Source organism: Delphinus delphis, chromosome 1 (genome assembly GCF_949987515.2).
Source record: "Delphinus delphis chromosome 1, mDelDel1.2, whole genome shotgun sequence".
Taxonomy (NCBI): Eukaryota; Metazoa; Chordata; class Mammalia; order Artiodactyla; family Delphinidae; genus Delphinus; species Delphinus delphis.
In genome coordinates, this window is record NC_082683.1 from 103,453,086 (window position 1) to 103,476,113 (window position 23,028).

General features: G+C 39.4%; 2 protein-coding genes across 4 annotated transcripts in view; one reads left to right on the top strand and one right to left on the bottom strand.

Moving 5' to 3' along the window:
- GDAP2 (ganglioside induced differentiation associated protein 2) overlaps window positions 1-10,924 on the bottom strand; it is a 70,948-nt gene extending 60,024 nt beyond the window's left edge. The window contains exons 1-3 of the mRNA XM_060027897.1: window positions 10,747-10,924; window positions 1,769-2,011; window positions 690-829 (exon numbers count right to left, since the gene is read on the bottom strand). Coding sequence (XP_059883880.1) covers window positions 690-829; window positions 1,769-1,944 — 316 coding nt within the window. The 5' untranslated portion in view covers window positions 1,945-2,011; window positions 10,747-10,924. The remainder of the gene's footprint in view (window positions 1-689; window positions 830-1,768; window positions 2,012-10,746) is intronic.
- A 109-nt stretch (window positions 10,925-11,033) lies between these two features.
- Window positions 11,034-23,028, top strand: part of WDR3 (WD repeat domain 3) — a 38,494-nt gene continuing 26,499 nt past the window's right edge. The window contains exons 1-8 of one of the 3 annotated variants that reach the window (XM_060027920.1): window positions 11,034-11,079; window positions 14,548-14,755; window positions 15,763-15,972; window positions 18,271-18,389; window positions 20,018-20,096; window positions 21,281-21,376; window positions 22,628-22,741; window positions 22,897-22,998. In XM_060027920.1, coding sequence (XP_059883903.1) covers window positions 14,585-14,755; window positions 15,763-15,972; window positions 18,271-18,389; window positions 20,018-20,096; window positions 21,281-21,376; window positions 22,628-22,741; window positions 22,897-22,998 — 891 coding nt within the window. In that variant the 5' untranslated portion in view covers window positions 11,034-11,079; window positions 14,548-14,584. The other 2 variants (XM_060027911.1, XM_060027930.1) reach the window with 2 other exon arrangements.

The following is a 23,028-nucleotide window of genomic DNA, read 5'->3' on the forward strand; positions in this document are numbered from 1 at the left end:
ATTTTAAGAAAAATTGCTGTATTTCAAAAATATTTTTTATAAAATGGGATAATTGAATTTCACAATATTCCCTTTACACACAAATAATAATAACAAAAAGTTGTGAGATTGGTAAGTTAAGAAAATAAATGCAAATAAGGTAAACAAGATTCTGAACAAACAGGACTCCTCCTGTCTCCAATTCCAAAGAAATATTCCCAGAAGAAGAATGTACTGGTTTAAAAAAAAAAAAAAAGAAAGTACAGAATTAACCCAGAACACACTTGGTTTTTACCAGTAAGTCAATTTCATTTCAGAAGTGTGACACTCTATGTCCAGGAGGTATATAAAAAAATCCTGTCAATATCAAAACTCAATAAAAAATTTTCAGTTTAGATAAAGAATAGTTGTTTTATAAGGCTCATCGGTGCAAGACATTATACAGCCAAGAAAATGTTACCAAAAATCTAACTGGCTATGATGACTGTCATTTTAAAATTCAGGTACACGACAGAGGGGTTTTACCAAGTAAAGTCTCAGCACTCAGCTTCTAACACATTATAGGTTTTTCAAAGGCTGTATTTATTTAGTTTTAACAACAACAAAAGAGCTACATCTACTTAGTTTCTCACTTACACGCAAAATATACTTCTTCAAACATCAAAATAAATGTTTCCTAAGCACTAACATACCTAAGAAAATTCACTCACCTCTAAGTTTCTGGAGGTCCTCCTTCAAATCAGGCCCTGCAAGCATGAAGATACTTTCTGACACAGGATTCTTATCAGTAAGACTTTCATTGCTGGTATTCACAATAGCTGTACAGTTCAGTAATGCCACATCTCCTTTCCTAAGGAAAATAAATAAATAAGAGCAAGTGTGGGGAAGAGGAGGCAGATAAGAAAGCTAGTTTCTAATCATTTCAAAACATTCTATCTTCACTCCCTTCACAACATTGGTTTTACCAGTTCACAAGCTTAAGCAATAGTAAAAAGTTGTTCCTGATTCAGAAAGGCTAATATGGCATCGCAGATAGATCTTGAACGCAATTGCTGTAACCCTGAAACCCACAAAACCATCATGTCATTCCTTTGCTTCTTACATAAGAGATGTGTGTGAGATGGGGAGTGACAGCTAATGGGAACAGGACTTTGGGGTGATGAAAATGTTCTAAAATTGACTCTGGTGACGGCTGCACAATTTTGTGAATATACTAAAAACCACTGACTTGTACAATGTAAACTAGTGCATTTGTATGGTATATGAATTACATCTCCAAAGCTTTTTTTAAAAACAGAAATGTACTACTACTGCTACATGCAACAACATAGACGAACTTTCAAATAACTGTGTTGAATGAAAGAGGCCAGACTGAAAAAAGAGTACACGATTCCATTTATGTAAAGCTCTAGAAAATGCATACTAATCTATAGTGACAGAAAGATGAATGATTGCTTGGGGATGTTGAGGCAGGGAGGGGCAGGAGAGAGGGATTACCAAGGGACACAAAAAAACTTCCGGGGTGATAAATATATTCACTATCTTGATTCTGGTGATGGGTTCATGGGTGTATACATGTCAAAATTTACCAAACTGTACACTTTAAATATATGCAGTTTATTGTAAGTTAATTAAGTCTCAATAAAGCTGTAAATGTGTATGCAAAGTAATATTTCAATAATGCAAGAGTTCACAAAAAAGAGTTCAGAAAAAAACATGAAAAAAAGAAATTAGAAGAAATTATGAGAAAGTATTATTACATCATGATATGATTTAACCAAGGAATTACCAGAGAACCACTTTTCCATTGATATCCTTATTGTAAAGAAAAGGTGATCTAATAGTCTCTTCCTGATATGTTTCAGCTGCAGTATCAGAAGTAGTTAATTGTTCTTCACAAGAATTGCCCCAGCTTGGTAGTGTATCCACATCCACAAACTGGGAAGGTGCACCCAAGGGATCCATGGAATGGGAACTTCAGCTTGTCTTTTCCCAAATTCCTCAGCAATTCAATATTCACTGTAGACTTTAGCTTAAGAGAAAAGAAAGAATCATTTTAATAGAGAAGCACAGGTATTACTTTACTTCTATTAGAGTAAAAAACAAAACTCTGCTGTGAAATGCTCCAATAGTACATTGTGTGATTATAGTCACTTAAACAGTCTATTAAAAAATCAAAACGTACAATGAATTACTACGGCTTTTTTAAACAGGAAGAAAGAGGGATTATTTAAAGACAAATTATTTTCAAAGAATTACAGTCATTTAAATAATCACACAGCCCATCAATTCTACTTTCCAGAAACACAGGACTATTCATTCAACATTCATTGAGTGTCTGCTATTGGCGGGGTAGGGGGAGTGTCAGGTGCTGCAAGAGATACAAAGATAATATGAACAACTTAAAAAGTTCAGTCTAATACGGAAGATGAGAAGCAGGGAGGTTACTGCAATCAGGTAATAAGAGATAAAGGTCTGAACTATGTAGAGAAACAGATGGAGAGGAAGGCATAGATCTGTGAGGCAACAAAGGAAAAATTAACAGGATTTGAAAATTTATAGAATATAGTATATGAGACACCGATGTGGTATAAGTTTGGTTGTACAGAAATGTAGAAATTAGAAGAGAAGGGTGATAGGAAGACACGTAGTGTTAAGTCACAGAAACTCATGGGAAATTTAACATGATACTTCATTTGGCAGTAAGTCAGATAGCTATTTCAGTAAAATGGTAGATTCGTTCATTCAATAAATCTTTATAAGCAGCTATTATGTGTCAGGTATTGTTCTAGTTACTGGGGACACACAGTGAATAAGACAGAGCAAGTCCCTACCCTTAGAGAACTGATGCTTCCTTGAAAGCAGATGAAAAACGATAAACAAACAAGCAAGCAGGTATCTAATAGAACGACTGGAGGCAGTGAGTATTATAAGAAAAAGGTTCTATCTGAGCAGAGAGCTAAACAAAGTGAGAGAGCAAGCCATGTGAAGCTCTGGAGGGTGCGTCAGGCAGAGGGAATGGCAAGTACAAAGGCCAAAAGGGCAGGGAGGAGCTTGGTCTATTCCAGAAGAGCATAGAGGCTGGTTTGGCTACAGTACAGTGAGCTAGGTAATGAGTAGCAGGTGATGAGGTTGGTGAGCCAAGGAAAGGCCAGATGATCTAGTTTGTAAGCCATGATAAGAAGTTTAGATCTTAATGTAAATGAGGGTAAGCTATTAGAGGGTCCCTATAAGGATAATGACTTAATATAAATATTTGAAAAGATTACTCTAGCTACAGTGAAACTGAGTGGGGGCAAGAGTAAAGGCAGAGACCAGTAGAAAACGACTGGAGTAATCTAGGTGATGGTGATGAAGGTGGTGAGGAATGGTTAGAATTGGAATGAATTTTGAAGGTAGGGTCAACAAGACTTTCTAAATGCACCTGAGGGGGTGAGGGAAAAGAACAGAAGCAAAGGTTACTCCTAGATTTCCTGCTTGAGCAATTAAACAGACGGTAATGCTACTTATAGAGAAGGAAAAGACTGGAGTAGGTTGCAGGTGGAGTAATAATCAAGGTATTTTTTTCCTTATGTTTTCCTTTTGTTAGTTTGAGATGCCCATTATATGCCCAAGTATGTATATCAAACATGCAATTGGCTGGCTACATGAGGCTAGAGCCCAGAGGAGAGGTCAGGCTAAAGATATAAATTTGGAAGTCTCAGCCTATGGATGGTATTTAAGACCACCAAGAGAGGAAATGCAAATGGAGAACAGATCCAAGGACTCAGTCCTAAGGCCAAATTTAGAGGCTAGAAAGAGGAAAAGTTTAAAAAAGAGATAGAAAAGCATTGATAAGAATGGAAGATCTGGAAAGTGTGGTACCCTAAAAGCCAAGTGAAGAAAGTAACTTTAGACAGAATGCTCAAGAGGGATCATCTAGGGTTAAATGCTACTGAAAGGTTGAGTAAGGACTAAGAACTAATTAGTCGGTTTGGTAAATTGGAGATAGCTGGTAACACTGAACATACATAAGAGCAAAGAGATGATTAGGGAATGACAGCTGGTATGTGAACTTCCTGAGAAGCTTTTCTGTACGATCCTTATGTTTGTTAAGAGTCAAGGAGAAAAAGCATGCCCTTCTATATCTAATATCTTGCTGTTTCTTGCTGAGAGACATGGGATACTAATTGGAATGAACGATGGATTTGACACGATATTCTAATTCCTGCACCAACACTGTGTGGTAGGAAATGTGCTCATTTATATAACAATTTCAGAAAGGCCTTGTAGATCATATCAGGATAAAATTGTATCGGAGAATTATTCTTATTTGTTACTAAGTACTCCTTTGATATTATTTTGAAATATATAAACTAATTTTATCTAGAAGTTGGTGTTTAGTCCATCCAATTGGCCTTTGAAACTAGAGGCAACCACAAGTCCTGTTGATCAGTTCACAAGTATTCAGCCTGGAACTGGACAAGCTGAACAGAGTACAAGTGAAGGCTACATTCACTGTCTATGGCTGAACTGCCTTGAGCTCAACGGAACGACACCCTGCAGAAATTCATAATTTCAAAAAATTATCCACAGGTTTTTGGTGACAACTCATGCTGAAATTTCTTAACCATGATATTAAAAAGTCCATTAAAAACAAACTTAGTTTTCATTTTGCAAACTTGAATGTCAAATTACAGGGCTAAATCACTTCTTTAAAATAACTTTTCTTTCCAATTCTAAGTAATACTCACTTACAGAACATTTGAAAGATACCAAAAAGTAGTTCCTACCTTTTTCTGTGATAGGTAAAATCATAAGGTACGTACAATTTTGAATCCGGTTTCTTTAGTATTTTAAGGTAAATATTTCCATATGCAATTACACTTTGAGGCAGAAGCAGAATGGTAAAAGCTTGGGCTCCGTTATCAGAAGGCCTTAGTTTGGGTTGAGGACCTACCACCTAACAGTCATATTATCCTTGACTCTAAACCAGAGTTTTCTTATTTTTAAAATAGGAGTAATGTACTACTATGGTTATTGTGAGAATTAAATGATATAATCTGTATTAAAATTGCACAGCAGGGACTTCCCTGGTGATCCAGTGGTTAAGACTCTGCCTTCCAATGCAGGGGGTGCAGGTTTGATCCCTGGTTGGGGAGTTAAGATCCCACATGCCTCTCAGCCAAAAAACCAAAAAAACCCCATAAAACAGAAGCAATATTGTAACAAATTCAATAAAGACTTTAAAAAAATGGTCCATATCAAAAGAATCTTTAAAAAAAAACTGCATAGCAGAGCACCTGGCATCAAGCAAGGCACAATAAAAGTTATAACTTTCTCAGAGCCAATGTGAAAGTCACCTGCACCACTGTTGAGATAAAGAGATGTTTTCATGTGTGGCAAAGACCAAGACACTCACTGTCAAAGACTCTCTAACGAGCATCAGATAAACCAAAAACAAATTGGTGAATTAAGATACACTCTTACTTATCTCAATGTCTGCTCTTGTAATGACTTGTTAATCCCTAACACCTAGATCAAGCCTACATCTGTTTTCTCTGATCTGCTCCTGCGCCAGTAGGGAAAAAAAAAAAATCAGAAGTTATTCTCTCTGCTGTCAAAACAAATACATGGTTTCCTATGTTAGCTTGGCCCTCCATCAACACTAACTGAAAACTGTTTTGAGTAATTCTTGGATGACTCTATGCTATTTCACACAGCATCTGTGATAGACAGCCTCCAAGATGTCCTTCAATGATACCTGCCTCCTGATATTAATGCCATTGTGTAGATGCCTCCCATAATGAATAAGGCTGGCCAGTGTACCCAACTGGATATTGCAGAAATGACAGTGTGTGACTTCCACGGATGGATCATAAAAGATATTGTGGCTTCTGCCATGCTCTCTTGGACTGCTTGTTCTGGGGAAGTGAGCTCTCGTGACATGGGGACACTCATGAAGCTCATGGAAAAGCCCCTGTGGGGAGAGACTGAGAGTTCCTGCCAACAACCAGCATGAACTGACAGACATGGGAATGAATCACCTTGGATCCTCCAGCCCCAGCTGACATCTTGACCACAACCTCATGAGAAACCCTGAGCCAGAACCACAAGACTAAGCAACTTTTGAATTCCTGACCCATAAAAACTGTGAGGTAATAAATGCTTATTTCCCTATTATGTCCCAGGCATTCATTCATTCAAGCACTGTTAAGTGCTGAGTCTCTGTCTAATGGAAGAGATAGCTCCACAAAAATCACACAAAGATATAATCGTAGAAATACATACATAGTTAAAATCTGTGATAAGTGTCCTACAATAAAGAAGTGGGGGAGCTATTTAAATTGAAGAGGCAGAGAATGTCTCTTCCAGATAGTGAGAGTTGAGACCAAAAGTAGAAGAGTTTCACAGGCTGCGGAAAGGTACATCTGGGCGCCTTAAGGCAGGAAAGAGCCTAAGACACTAAAGGAACAAAAGAAGGCCAACTGTGGAAGTTACAGTGAACCACAGGGCATTAGATATGTTACAAATATGCTTTCTAATCCTTACAATAATCCTGCAAAGTAGGTATCAGAACACTTATTTTACAGTGAGGGCACCAAGACCCAGAGGTTCAATTATCAGCTCAAGGTAACAGAACTAGTAAGTGGTACCTTGAGATCCAAATCAAAGACCAGCTGGCACTAAAACCCATGCCATTTCCATTACATCATATCACATTGCCTTCCTTCTTTTCCTGATGCTCTGAGAAAAGAGAAGTCATTGTTGAAATTATCTTAACTTCTCTCCAACTCAAAATGTCTCTATCTTCACTCACTCTTTCCAACTTCCAAGTGATTTTTGGGTATATTCCACACTTTTAAGCCTGCCAAATCACCTTCATTTAAGCATTTTACTGCACCTGACTAGCTTTCCTCTAAGAGAATGTAATAACATCAAGTATCCCTTCACTACACCTGATCTCTCCTTCCCCTGAGTCTCTTACTCTCAAATTTTTCCCCTACCCCATTTCTTCAGAATACCAACAAACTCCTCTTTTCACCATTTAACTTTAAGAGTAATCTGTTTCGCAGCTCTACTTCCTTTTCCTCCATTTATTCAACCCACTGCAGTTATGCTTCCATCTCTATAACAATACTAAAATTGCTTTTTCAAGGTCAACAATAATTCTCCAAATGTCAAGTCCAAGAGCTAATCAAATTTTAGCTGCATCCACTATTGATTATTCCCTCCCTGAAACTCTATTATCTTCTTTGACAGTACACTCTGGTGGTTCTCCTATATGTCCAACCACATCTTGTCAGTATAGTTTGTTGGATCTTCTTCCAAGATCTTAAAAGTCATTGTGACACACAAGATACTGAGTGTTAAATGAGTAATAGGTAATGTTCAGAGCTCTTACTGTAGAGCAAATTTAATGGCATTATATGAAAGTGTCATGGCATTTAACAATGAATTCTTTTTCAGCTCCATTTCTAAACAGAAATGTATTTTTCTCATCAAAAAGAGATTTAAATCTCCCCCTCCCCCAACACACACACCTTGGCAATAAAGCAAATGGAGCAGCAAAGCCAAGCTAGGCAGGAAAATCTGATCCCTGATCCTTAAGGAACAGTGGTTCTTAACATTCTTGGAGTCACAGACCCCTTGGAGAATTACATGAAATATAAAGACCTTTTCATCACCCAAATTGTGACTACATGAGCTCATACAAGCACAGGTCTGGAAAAAAATCTGAGGGGTTTCCCAGACTCAAATTAGGAATCCCAGTGATAGAATACAGAGTGCTCGGGTAAGGAAAGGAGGAGGGGAAGGCTACAATAATCTACAGCTTTAGCCAGAATTTTGGATAACATTAAAGAGGAGCGGGACTTTCCACTGAAAATCAATTGATCAGTCCTGTATTTTGAACAGGTTCATAAGCAAACACAAAACCTTAGTAAAAATGCTCCTGAAGCAAGACATTTACGTCCCAGGATCTCAAAGTTTACATGTAACAAACAGATGATTGCAGAATCAGATCTATTTCCTTAGCCATACTATCTTAAGGGCTATCTTCAGTACCTCCCTAGATGAGGATAAAGAGAACCCACTATGTATCTTTTACAATTCAAATTAGTAATGAGTATATAACAGTTCTTATTACACTGTAGCTCATCTTTTTTTTCCTCAAAATCTTGTCATCTTTTAGTTTAAGAAGTCCTCCAAATAGTGCTTTATATGATTAATTGGATTGGTTAGAGGGATTAGACTTTTATTGTTCAAGACAGGGCAGAATCAGGCAGAACGTCTTGGATCACTGTCTCAAAAAATTCTGATTTTTTGTCTGAATAAAGAGAAAATGATATCATTTAAAAGACAAAAGAACTTTAAATCTGTTTTCTTATTCTTCAAAATGCTTACATTGATTAGATAGGCCTGGATAAAAGTACAAACAGAGCTGGTCCATGCTTTTGACCTCCACTCATTACCAGCTCTATTTCATTGTTTTTGTATAAATTATAGGTTTACCATTCTTTATGTCTTTGTATTTCAATATTTTAAACTTCAAGGTACTTAGATATTTCCGCACAATACCTCTATCCCAACACCAAATCTATTATATTTAAGAATCATTCTATGCAAATAGAAAGAATGACTTTTTCTTTTTAGAAAGTTACTTAGATGGAAAAACAAATGGAAGCAGTCAAATACGTCAACAATAAATACAGTATAACAAAAAGATTTCTAAGTTGTGTTAATAGCCCAGGTCAAATTTAACACCATTATTCAAAACCAGCCAAACACATGCTCTCTCTAATGGTGAGTTAGTAGTACCACCTTCATATTAAAAGAACTTTACTATGTTTCATCTATCAATGTCTAAACTGAAGAAGATGATTCCTGTGTACTGGTTTACATGTGTGTGAGTGGCAGGTTCTGGGTCTGCTGTGCTGTGTCGTGACTGTCAGTGTTTCTCTAGTTTTGCAGTAACGCCGTGTTGTTATTTACGCTCTGACAGACTGTCACGTGGTAGGTTCTTTCTCAGGAACTCAATTTAACTATTATTTATTGATGTATCATCACCTTTGAAACGCTTTTACTGGCACAACTTATTGTTAAAGTTTTGAATCCAAAAAGTAAAAAGAACTTTACTATGTTTCAATTATAAAATTAATACATTTAGCAATTCCGAAACTTAAGAAACTAAGGTTATGCTCTTGAAGTAGTGCATTGGGAAGTTATAAGATGCATTATCTTAGCACTCAATCGAAGATGCTTACAACAACTTTCATTAAAATTATTTTTTCTGGGAATTCCCTGGCAGTCCAGTGGTTAGGACTGGAGAGGGCGCAGGTTCGATCCCCGGTCAGGGAACTAAGATCCGGTAATCCGCGCGATGCGGCCAAAACATAATAATAATAAATAAAACAAAATTATTTTTTTCATTTGTGATTGTCCTTTCCCATAATATTTAATAATGTTAAATTAATTTTTTAAAGATAAAATCATGACTCATTCTAATACAGAAGTGAACATGGTTCAAGATTTTATTTAACTCACAAAGGAACCAGCCAGATGGTTGATAAAGGGAGTCCCAAAATTGGGCTCATTAATAGATCAGGAATACTGAAATGAATGTACGTGAGGCAAAACTTCCACTCAACCTCTAAAAGACATGTAGAATTTTCATGTCTACAAATAAAATGATTTAGTATTGACAGTAGTTATCTACAGTTTATACAGCTGTAAAATAACTTTCTTAGAATCACGTAATACAAGGGGTGTCACCGAGATGGAATCTAGACTATGTACTAAAGCACGTTTTTTCCTCATATGTATACACATTTTTTCGTATATTAGCCATACACGTTCACCTAAACGCTCCCTTCCCCATCAAACTTATCTGAAGTAAGTCTGTTGCCACAATTTCCTCCCTTCTCATTCATCCAACCCACCGGAGGCTTGTTTCAAACACCTACACTGTTACATCTATTTACAGCCTGATCATATCCATTCTCTACTCTTATCATATGGCAGACTAGGTGAACATGTCTTAAAAACTCAAGAAACGCCTGAAGAAAATCAGGTAATATAGATAAAACTCTATTTTCTAAGCTGGCTGCAGCTATCTTGAAGGCACAGACTTATTTCTTTTATATACCTATATGTTAGCTTTAATCTTCCACAGCTACAGACATCAGAACTCCTTTCTAAACACTTTTATGCAGCCCAAGAATAAAATCGGACAAAACTGCAAGAAAGAAAAGCTAATTCCCACTTGGTGACAGAGCACCTAAAGCCTCAATTACCAAGCAAGGAGGAGTCAGCCCTGGTCACTTCCCCCTCCGGCGACCAAGGAGCGGAAACCAAAAGCCAGACCAATGTCACTCCAGGGACTGCGGAGATCCAGACAACTCAGCATCCTGGGCTCAGCGCCTACCCAGCCCTGATTCGAGCAGCTCTCGGTCCGTGAAACACCCAATCCACACGAGCGACCACACAAACTCGACTCCTGCACCCCAGGACGCGCGCCTCCCCAGGGGCTAGAGCACCACTGTCCCTTGTGCCTGGGTCTGCCTATCCTCTATCTTCTGGTGGGTAACTTCTCCCCGACAGCGCCTCGGGCGAGAGGAATCAGACCAACAGCGGAGGGGGGAGTGCCAGGCTCATTTTTGCGGAGAACTGACAAAACCAGCCCTCTATGCCCGCACCCCCAGCCCTGGCCGAGTCCCGTGCGCCCCCCGCCGCGCCCCCGGCCCGCTCCGCCCCGCCTTCCTTCCCGGCCTCTGTCCCGCCTCTCACAGCATTCCGGCGGGCCCATCCGGGAGGCAGGCACGGCGGGTTAAGTTCCTCGTGAAAAGCGGCCGAGCGGCATCCCCGGACAAGCCTTGCCAGGAGCTCGGCGGGTAAAGCAGCCAAAGTCGCAGGAGGCTGGAAAGACCAGCCGCAGGAGCCCGGGCAGGCGAAACACCGCCTTCCGTTCCCGGCCGGAGCTCACCAATCAGAGCCCAGCTCTTACGTCATTTCCCCCAGAAGGCAAAGGGAACGTCGGGCGGAAGAGGCTCCTCGAGCGGACCCGGAAGGGGTGGGTTCGACGGGCGGGTCCAATCAGCCCGGAGCCTCGTGGAGGCCCAGGTAGGTACCGTAGGCGCGCGGCGGCCGAACGCTTTTTGCTTCGCTCCTCGGGTTTGTTTGGTCCTGGCTGAGGCCTTCCTGGTGCCAGCAGCGGGCGAGGCAGGGGGATTTGGGGCCGGTCTCGAGGGTGGACGGGCACCTGGGCCACTGCGGGAGCCCCACCGCCGTCCCTGGGAAGCCGGCCGCGGACACCCGAAGCTGGCGCGTGCCGTGTTGAGCTAGTTCACCCGGCGCCTGCAGGGCTCGCCTGAGGATGGTCTGGCAGCGTGGTGGGTGTGCGGAACCCCCACTTCACCCTCTCCTGAGTGAAGAATTGGTTTAGGGACATCTGACAGGTCTGTTCCGGCGGTCCAGCCTTTCAGCGCATCATAGAAGCATGTTTTCGGGGGCTGTGGGTTAAGAAGCAGGGGCATAGAGGAAGGTTAGGGCGTGAGCTCTCTCCGAAAAGCGTCATATACACAACATGCATGTGAGACACAAGTGACCAGTACCAAGATGTATGGAAGATCGTTGAAGTTCTGAGGCAATGGAAAAGGCTTCGAGCATTGGACTAGCCCCAAAGGGAGTGGGCCTCAGAGGGTAACACTTAGGTAGACGGGCGAATGCATGTTATTCTAAGTGGGAGGAACAGTTTGAAGAAGGCAGGTGACAGGACAAAGAGGGAAACCAGCTAGCCCGACAGAAAAGTTTATGCGAGAACTAAAGAGGAATAGATAGGTTGAGTGCTTGCGAACTGCACACTGTTTAGCTCTTAAAGGGTTTTGGGGTAGGATTAGTGCGTTTGAAAAGATTAGTCAGGTAGTATTAATGACTTTTAAAAGAAATGAATGAAAAACATGGAGGTGGAGGTGCTACATAGTGCAGGAACCCAGTGATAAAGAGCTGGAACAGAAAGTAGTGGAAAGAGAAAAGGATCCTCCTTCAGAGAAACAGGTAGAAGTTTCTGACAAAAGAGAAGACGGAGGCAAAGAAATAGTTTAGTGGTTAAAAGAGGAAATTTTGGTGTTTGGTTTGTAATCTGGCTTTGGCACTTAAAACCAGCTGAATGACTTTGAGCTAGCTATTTCATGTCCCTGTGTCTAGTTTCTTTGTCTGTAAAATAGGGATAAGAATACCAATCTTGCAAGGTAACTGTGAAGGATCCTTTTAAGCACTTTACATGTATTAACCCACTTAATTCAATTAATTATGATCAATCCAATTAATAAATATGAAATTAAATGCATATGTTTACTCAGTTATATATATTTTAATGTATCAGTTACCATATAGTAAGCACTCTTTCAGTATTGGCTGTTTAAATAATACTAATGAGCCAAAGGTTACTACAAGGTTTTGAGCCTGAATGGCTTGGAGAGCTGTGTGTTTTAGACTCAGAAAAAAATGAGTAGGGTTCAGGAAGCAAGGTAGGTTTGGTTTTATACACGTTAAATGTGATACTGCAAGGTGTTCGGATGGGGATGTCTAATAAGCTCTTGGAGCTATATAGTTAGTATTCAGGTATGTAAGGCCAGACTGGAAGTAGGGATGTGGTGGGTCCCTGGGCCTAGGCGTGCTGTATGAAGTCTCCAAGGAAAATACTGTGGTAGACGGCGGAAGACTACCATGAACAACAATTACAGTTAAGGGGCTGGGGCCAGAGGAGTAAGATGAATTGGTAAAGAATTGATCAAATGGCCCAGGTGAAGAGCGTTTTTGCCATGTTAATATTATCTTCCCTTCATTTTTAACTGGCTTTATGTTGGTTCCTAGGAGAAGAAAAATGAGGCCTGTAAGTGGTCATTAAAAGAAAGTATTAGTACAGGCATTGACTATTTTCCTGTTAAAGTAGACTAAAACATCAGGTTGTAATAGAGACCATGTAGCGTTAAACCAAACAAACTGAACCAACAACAACAACAAACAAAAACAGCTCCAGAAGAAGGCTGTAACTTCTGTTTAGTATTCTTGTGTTTTTTAAGTTGCACCGGTGTTTGGGGGAATACCTTTCACATTTCCATATTAAGAGCAGACAAGCTTAATTTATCTCCTTCACCAGTTGTCTCTTATGGTAACCAAGTGTTTTCAGTGAATTTGATTTAGTGCAGTTGTTAAAACCAAAGCTGGGCCCGCCCGCTGTGGGCAGTCAAGCCAGTCTACTGACACCGGGTTGTGGTGAAGGAAAGTGCACTAGTGCTAAGTGCAGCTAATGCTGAGAAGACACCCCTCCCCCACACTGGCTTTCAGGGAAAGATTTTTAAAGTCAAGGTGAGGGAGAGGGGGTGGGGCATGTGATCAGCTGGTGGGCATTTTTCTGATTGGTTGGTGGTGAGGTAATTGGGAGTCAACACCATCAACCTTCTAGTTCCAACTGGCCAGGAGTCTACCTGCTGGTGGTCAGCATTCAGTTAACTTCTTCCACCTGATTGGGGTTTCAGTATCTGCAAAACAGCTCAAGGATATGGTTCAAAATATTATCTCCATAGCCCTTGACGAGGAACCTAAAGATCCTTGATTTTGTTTAATGGCTAAAACTATTTTTATTTTGTCTTGCTTGATTCCTTTGTTTCTGCATTTTCTCACTTCTCTGATTACATTTGCTCTTTGGAACTCAGGGAAGGCTTAGGAGGCTAAAGGTTTTCTACTAACGGGAGGCAGGTGGAGGACATGGTGCGGCGGGGGCGGGGGGGCGAGGGCTGGGGGGCGGCGGTGGTGCCTGACCTGGGAAGGCCCTGTAGTGTCCTGCTCAGTTACACAAGAACTATGGCAACTTTGAAAAACAGTGTGCCAAGGGCAGGTGACTGCCCTGCTTTGGAAATCCAGGGCATACCTGCACGTATTAGTTACAGTAGTTCTCAAAGCGGGGAACCGCAGCAGCAGCATCACTTGAGAACTTGTTAGAAATGAAAAATCTTGCGTCCCACCCCAGACCTACTGAATCAGAAATAGGCCCTGGGGATGTGCGGTGTAGGTGGTTCCCAGCAATTTGTTTTCATAATCCCTTGGGTGATTTAGATACATTCTGGAGTTTGAGAGCCACTGTGCTCGAAGGTAAGTGCCACAAGATCAGGGATTTTGTTTTACTCAACACCATATCTCTGGCGTCTAGATCAGTGCCTGTCTCATTATTAGTAGGTTTACAATAAATGCTCACCAATAAATACTTTCAGTCTCAGGCTGTCCGTCTCCGTGTAAAAACTTTGATGATAGTTGAATGGGCAGAAGCAAATTGTTAAGCTGCATTGGGGCTACATGTCAGAATTTGTGAGGTGGCCATGACAGTGTGACCAATCCGAAACTTAAGTGAGAGATTACACATTGAGTCAGCAGTGAATAAAAAATGGAGGTGTCTGGGTATTTTATGTCAGTAATATATTCAAAGTAAATGAAGGTTAAGCAACCACAGGTCATGTACTTTTAACTACACGATATGCAGTCGGTGTTTGCCAGCCTAGCAGAACCCAAGAACTCAGTTTTCTTTGTTTGTAGGTGCAGCTGCCTCACTTGTGGTATCAGATATTAGAACATGGGGCTCACCAGGCAGTACCTACGCTATGTTGCCAGTGCAGTCTTTGGCCTTATTGGCAGCCAGAAGGGTAATATTGTCTTTGTGACACTTCGTGGTGAAAAAGGACGCTATGTGGCAGTACCAGCCTGTGAACATGTTTTCATCTGGGACTTAAGGAAAGGAGAGAAGGTATGTGAGAAATCACCTAGATTGATATTGATTTATGGGTATTTGAGGGTGGAGGCAGAAGTGGGAGAGCTCTGCTTTGTCATGCACAGACCTTGTCATGCACAGATTTTTTTTTTTAATGTGTGTGCCTCTAGAAATCTTTTTTTCCTTTGGGTCTAGATAGCCAAGTATCACATTCTATTGTGCTCTTCTATACTATATTCTGATAAACCACAACCAAAAGAGCTTACCTCTTGGGTATTTATTTGTAGTGATATTTACAGGTAATTATTTGTAATCATTATTCCCAACATGTTTGTTTTTCTCTGCTTTACCAGTTCTCCATTTTTCAAGTTCTTCTACTTGCCCTCACAACTAGTTACAGAATATTAAGCATTTAAAAGGAATATTGCTATGTTGACTGAATCTTTTTCTTACTTATGCAGATGAGGCCCAACGGTTGTTAAACTAGCCTTTGATATCTTGTATGACTCTGAATTCCCAAGCCTACCACTTCTGCCAAACAAAATACAGGCATTTTGATCTTGTCCACTCACTTTGTGACCTCCAAGAGGTTAATACTTTGATACTTAGTGTCCCCCAGAGTCCCTTGGGGATACATCACTGTAGCACTCCAGTGCCATGCAGGTTGGTTTCTGGGATGGGGCTCAGTTAAATCAAGGATGTGTTTATAACCCTTTATGGAAAATCATTTGGTGTTGACATAGAATAAGGACTTAGTAATTTATTCCATTGCCTGGGAAATTTTGGCATGTATTATGCTAATGTAGAGCTTTGGAGAAATAGTATAGTATAGCTTTACCTTTTCTTGAATGTTTCATTACCCTGTACAAATAATAATTTCTATATTAAAGAACTTGAGATAGAGTCCGGAGACTCATTATTATTCATAAGAGTGATTTGGAGTTATTGATGCTCTTAATTTTACTGTGCCTGATGATTCCCACACTTTTTCCTTGATGACATGCTTAACTCCTCTACATTGTTTTTAATTCTTATTATTTCAGATTCTCATCCTTCAGGGGCTTAAGCACGAAGTCACTTTCTTGTGCCCCTCCCCAGATGGGCTGCACTTAGCTGTTGGTTATGAGGATGGGTCTATCCGAATCTTCAGTCTCCTGAGTGGGGAAGGAAATGTGACCTTCAATGGACACAAAGCAGCAATCACTTCCTTGAAGTATGATCAGCTAGGAGGCAGGCTGGCATCTGGGTCCAAGGTGAGACCTTGAATTAGGTGCCCGGACTTTAATCTAGAAAGGAGTGTAAGGCTACTGCTGAAGCAGGTTATTCACAAACATTGTTGCGTGAAACAGTGGGCACTCGGTGTACAAAATAGTATAGATGGTAGAATAGAGTGAGAAGGATGGATATGAATTGGGTGGTTCATTTTGTTTCCTGTCAGATTCACTGATAAAAGACTATTAAATACAGGAACAAGATGAGGATGCCCATGATAGTTACTATGTAACATCATTGTGGATATGCTACCCAAAACAGTACACAAGTTGGGGGGAACAAAACAAATTGGAAAAGGAGAGTCAAAATGATGATTCTTGGCCATTCGTTTTGGTAAAATCGGTAGCTTTCCTATATCTGAGTCATCAGAAAATAGAATGTAAATGATTCCATTTACAAAAGTATGTTAAGTAATGGACACAAAAATACTGTGAAACTTTACTAAGGAATGTAACAGAAGACTTGAGTGAATAGAGACACAAACCATGTTCTTGAATGGCAAGACAAAGTATTGAAAAGACGCTCGTATGTTCTAATTAGTTTATACAGATAAAGCAATTTAAATATCCCAAAGGTCTTTTTGTTATTTTTTTAGAATATGACCAAATGATTTAAAAGAACATATTGAAAAAACAAATGAATAATAAATAGCAGAATTTTGGGAAAAAATAAAAGGGTTTCAGATTTCTTTTTTCAGGGTTAGATTTAAGAAGTTTCAGATATTAAAATGCATTATGAAGTTATAACTTATAATGTGTTATATTAACCTGACATTAATACAAAATAGTCAGATTACTGTAACCAAATGGGAATCCAAGAAACAAATCCACTTGATATATTTTAAAGATGACATTTTTGATGAGTAGATAAATGATGGATTACTTATGAAACAGGACTTAAACAGTTGGCTAACTGTTTGGGGGGAAATTTAAAGTTAAAACTTTACCTCATGCTGTGTACCAAAGAGTCACAGATTAAAGACTTAAATATTAAACCATGATATTTTAAGTAAACTAGAAGATATATAAATAAATATTTATTTCATATCAAGGTAGAAAAAGACTTCAAGCATATCAGCAAGGAAAGAAATTATAAAGGAAAAGACTGATAAATTTGAACGCTTGATATTTGAATATTTAAAACATTTGTGCATTTAAACACTATAAAGAAGTTGTCAAGAGTAAATCCTAAGAGTTCTCATCCCAAGGAGAAATTATTTTTCCTTTTTTTCTTTTTATTATATCTATATGAGGAGATGGGTGTTAGCTGAACCTATTATGGTAATCATTTCACAATATATGTAAATTAAACTGTCAGGCCGTATGCCTTAAACTTACACAATGATGTACATCAATTATTTTTTCAATAAAACTGGAAAAAATAAAGTTAAAGGACAATGAAAAAGGGAAAGTATTTAATAGTTCCACCATGAAAGGGAAGGATTAATGTGTCTTAATAACCAAGAAACAAGTGAAAAATAAGACCCAAAGGAAGATGAAAGACAAGACTTGGCAGTTCAAAGGAGGTGCAGAATGGCCAGTAATCACCATAGAGCATGTACAGAATTTCTCATTGGTATTCAGAAATGCAAATCAAATAAACATTGAGACAGCCTTTCAACTTTTGAAATTGGCACTGTTTTTTGAGCAACTGATAATATCCAGAGATGAAGGGATGGGAAAACTGGCATTGTCATACATATCCTTGGTGGACCTTTAGATTGGTGCAGCCTTTCTGGAGATCACCCTGAATTGCAGACTTAAGATAGAAATATCTTTTAACCCAAGAATTTCCCTTTTTAGTTTTTATTCTGATCAGAGATATGTACAAAGACAGAGGTACAAGAATGTTCATTTCCACATATCTATGATAGCAGAAAATTGGAAACTGCCTAAATGGCTGAAATAGAAAAAATTTAAAGTAAATTATGGTATATCCTTAAGGTTGGTTATTATGTGACCATTAAAAATGAGAACAGTGTGGAAAGACATGGAAGTATATTAAATGAGAAAAAGGAGGAGAGTTATACAGTGATAGGAATAGCATGATCTCAGTTAACAACATGTATGTATACATAAAGACTAGAATAGTATACAACAAAATATCTGTGGTGGTTATATCTGGATGGTGAAATCAACTGGTGTTTGGTTCCTCTGTGCTTTTCTGTATGTTTTCCAAATTTTCTATAAGGACTACATATCAACTTTGTAATAAAAATATTGTTTGTCAAGTTAGGCCTTATGTGGTAAAGAAAATTCTTCTGTATTTGATTCCTTTAGGACACAGATACTATTGTGTGGGATGTGATCAATGAAAGTGGCCTCTACCGTCTAAAGGGGCACAAGGACGCTGTTACACAAGCATTGTTTCTACGAGACAAGAATCTGCTAGTTACTAGGTAAAGAAATAATAAGTTTTGTTTCCATTTTTCTCTAGGTGAATTCATTGGCGAGGTTTTCAAAGGGAATTTGTTTCATTCCTTACTCGTATCTCCGCACTATACTCAAGCTCATGTGCTAGTTTCCTCTTCTCGCTGCTTTTCCTCTCTCTTCCCCTCCCTTCCCCTCCCCTCCCTTCCCAAACAGTGTCATAGATGCTGTCCAGAGTTATTTATAGCATTTTTTAATTCCCTTTTCTGATTTGTCATTATTTTCCCCTGATACCAGCTTTTCCATAATTCCTTAACTCTTCAACAGACCTTGTATAGGATGAGCTGTCTACTTTCTGGATCCCTAGAAAGTCAGAAAAGCCGAACATGGAGCAGTGGGCAGATGCGAATACCAAATGTTTGTCTTAGCCTGCCTCTTGAGAAGAGACATACTCCATACTTAGGCCTTCTGAACATCTCATAGGTTGAACCATTTGAAATTTCCATTTGTGTGGGTTAAAAATGATAGGTCAGATATCAGCAATTTCATATATCAGCAATTTCATATAGCTCAACCTAATATAATAGTTATCATTCCTAAGGAATGACCACCCAGGAAAGTTTGGGATCTTAAGTTTTGCCAGGCAGTAATTAGAAGAACCATAGTAATTAGAACCATAGAAGAACCAGAAGGCAGTGTAGAGGAGCAGCACGAAATGCTGTACCAGTGGTGGATTTGTTCCTGTGGGATAGGATGCAGGGACATTAGTGTGTCTTGTTCAGATAACACATTCTGTGAGGCAATGACTCTACTGCTCTACTAGAATATACATACACCTTATAGCTTAGGGAATGTAAGGGAAAGGAAATAACACCGTGAGGTGGGATTATATAGCAAAGACTTTGTAAATTGGGTTTTTGGTTTTTTCCAGTTTTGTCTTGAAGCAGGATTATATTAGATTCACATTGGTGAAGAAGCAGGGAACAGGCATTTGAGGCAGGAATAGTAGAGCCCATTGGCAGGGAGATTAAGTGCCAGTTAATGGGAGGTTTTGGGAATGGTGCTGAAGAGCTTGATTTTGAATCCATAGAGAACCTTGAGTTAGTGCAAACTTAGAAGATTAAGATCATCTGACAGTAATGTATTGGATGTGGTGAGGGAACAGAATAGACAGAGACCAGATACGTTATTAAAATAATTCGGGCAGTAGGACCTAACTTCAGGTTTGTGTACAGAAATGGATTGGAAGGAATCGAGGCTTGGAGACTTCCCAGAGGAGGCGTTTTCAGGACCTAGAGACTAGCTGGACATAGGAGACAAGGGAGCAGGAGAGGTCTAAGATGTTTGTGTGTTAGAATGAAGGAATGTTGATGCTGTGGTGATGGAAATGGTGGTCAGCTGGTCAAGTTCTACATTCTGTAGCACTCTGAATTCAAGGTTATTTTTGTGCTTACAGATGGAACATTTTATTTTTCTACCTGAGAATAGACATATAAAGAGTTAGGATTCTTTACTTTTTAAAAGAAAGGTCAGGTAAATAGTAGCATTAGATATCATTGCTGTGTATTGTCTTTTTAAGGCAACAAATAAGTCCTTGATTTTCCTGTTAGTTCAGTGATTCTTCCTAATAAGATTTTTTTCCTATTTCTTCTTCTAGTGGGAAAGATACCATGGTGAAATGGTGGGACCTTGATACCCAGCACTGCTTCAAAACAATGGTTGGCCACCGAACTGAGGTATATGTAGGGTCATGGGCCCAGGGAAAGAATAGCAAGGCAGAAAGGAAAAGATGGTTTCTTCCCTGGCCCTTTCATGACTTTGTTTTTACTGCTAACAGTAGTCAACATGTACTGTCTTTAGAGAGAGAAGTTGGAGTGGTGGACAAAGTGCCAACCGTCAGAGCAGATGCAGCTGCTCTGGCATTTAGTAGAAATTGGCCTCGCATAAGTTTTTAACCCATGAATATGGGTTTCATCACTTCTAAATTATAAGTATCCACCTTTATGATCATAGGGAAGTTTAATGATACTGTGTATACAGTGCCTGGCCCGGTGACGTGTAAATAGCAAATTGTAGCCATTATAATAATTACCTGAACATAGATCTGTTCAATAGAGATCAGGGAATACTTTACATCTTGGCATCCTCCTTTGTGCTTTGTTCATACCAGGCATAGGTGAAGGTAATTAAGGGGTACAAACTTCCAGCTATAGAGTATGTAAGCCATGGGATGGAATCTACACATAGGGTATATAGTCAATAATATTTTAACAACTTTGTATGGCGATGGATGGTAACTGGTCTTATTTTGGTGATCATTTCATGATGTATAAAAATATTGAATCACTGTGTTGTATGCCTTAAACTAATTTAACATTGTTAATTATAACTCAATTATATATATTTTTGTATATATGTGCTCTAGAATATATGAGGAATATACACACCCTAGAATTAATGAGGAGGAAAAGCAGATTCTTTCTTGATTTGCAACAGTACTGTTGTTTTCATTGTTTAGTTAGTTCATGGATGTTTGAGGCTAAAAATTATGCTCTGATAGACATTAATGGGGCACCTTTCATTTGCAAGGCACTGCTGAAATCAAAGAAGTGCCACGCTTGAAATCATTATTTTGAGTGGCTTCTAGTTAGGATTTATTCCGAACAGCCATTATCTAAATTTAAGGATAGGAAATTACAGAGAAACTGCTAGTTACCCCATAAACAACACTTCCACCACAGATCATTTTCTTTCTCAAAGTGAGCTTCCTTGTAGTGTATTTTGAAAGGGTTGTCTTAATATTAGACTTTGCAATGCCAAAGAGATTTCACTACAGTGTACTTAGACTTTTGGAATGTCATGTCATGCATCCTGGAGTCCCTTAATAACCATATTATTTGAATCTTTTTATACCCTGTAGGTGTGGGGGTTGGTTCTGGTGTCAGAAGAAAAGCGACTCATCACTGGGGCTTCTGACAGTGAGCTGAGGGCTTGGGACATAGCTTACCTGCAAGAGGTAATTGCTTTTTTTCTGGTCATGGGCAGTGTCATGTTTTAGCAATTTCATAGGCTTGCTGAATTTAGAATCAGATATAATTTTTGAGTACTTCACATACTAATGGAATTCTCTCTTACTGTGATTTCTAAACAATTTTTTTTCTTCATTCTGTGGTTCATTTGCACTTGGAAGAAGGATAGCTTTAGGCTGACAGCTCTTGGTAATGTTAATGTTTTAGTGTGTAGGGCTCTTAGCTTGATATTCCTTGACCTTTGGGTGTCCACGGATGGACTTCCGAATATCTGTGACCCTCTTCCCTCAAACAAAAATCTATGTGAAATTTGTGTATGTTTATGTAAATATGTATATTCTGAGAAGATCTGTCACATTTTCTCAGATCATCAAAGATTTTGCGTGAATGAAAGGTGTTATAGACCTTAGGGTTTAGCTGGAGTTAGGTGTGTGGTGTTGTGTCCAGTAGCCATTTTGATGGGTTCTTTATTAGGAGGCTAGGGCTTATCTTTTTTTTTATTTAAGGAGAAAATGTAACCTCTCTTGCAATGTCTTTCAATTCGTAATGCCAATATGAATCTTTCCCTCTAGAATATGGTAGATCTTTCACCTAAGAAGGTTTTAAAATTAATGAGGTCATATCATTTTTTCACCTTGTTATGAAACAATAGTCCTTAGACTGTGGAAAGTTATTGGAGCTGGTATAATGAATAATGTTTTGTTTGTGTTCTTGATGTGGTCAGTTTTTAACACATTCTGATGAATGTGCTGTCGTTGAAGAGGTTTGATCAGAGAGATCACTAAATGGAAGTTACCAGTGGCTATAAGGACAGGTTTCTAAGTCATTGGGGGGAAAATCACCTCCTGGAACAAATTATTTCAGCTTTTTTTTTTTTTTAAATACATGTATTTATTTATTTTTGGCTGTGTTGGGTCTTCATTGCTGCACATGGGCTTTCTCTAGTTGTGGCCAGCAGGGGCTACTCTTCATTGCGGTGCTCAAGCTTCTCATTGTGGTGGCTTCTCTTGTTGAGGAGCACGGGCTCTAGGCACGCGGGCTTCAGTAGTTGTGGCTTGCGGGCTCTAGAGCGCAGGCTCAGTAATTGTGGCGCATGGGCTTAGTTGCTCTGCGGCATGTGGGATCTCTCTGGACCAGGGCTCGAACCCATGTCCCCTGCATTAGCAGGCGGATTCTTAACCACTGAGCCACCTGGCAAGCCCTATTTCAGCTTTTATTTTCCCATTTTTATAAAACAGATTGAAGACCCAGAAGAACCAGAGCCCAAGAAAGTCAAAGGGTCTTCCCCTGGAATACAGGACACACATGAAGCAGAGGATGGTACCCTTGAGATGGATGAAGCTCCTGAGGATGTAATTCATTTTTGTTTCTTACCTTCAGTTGAGTTGAATGGTGGGAAAGTATTCATTTTAGGGAAGATCTTTGTCACCTGCATTTCTTGGGATCATGTCTTTTCAGGGGTCAACAGAACTATTAACCTTCATCTTTTCTCTTGCTTCCTCTGCAGCGCATCCTTACATGTAGAAAAGCTGGTTCCATAATGCGGGAAGGAAGGGACAGAGTTGTGAACCTTGCAGTCGACCGGACAGGCAGGATTCTTGCTTGCCATGTGAGTACCAGGCTTAGGAGAAAATAACAA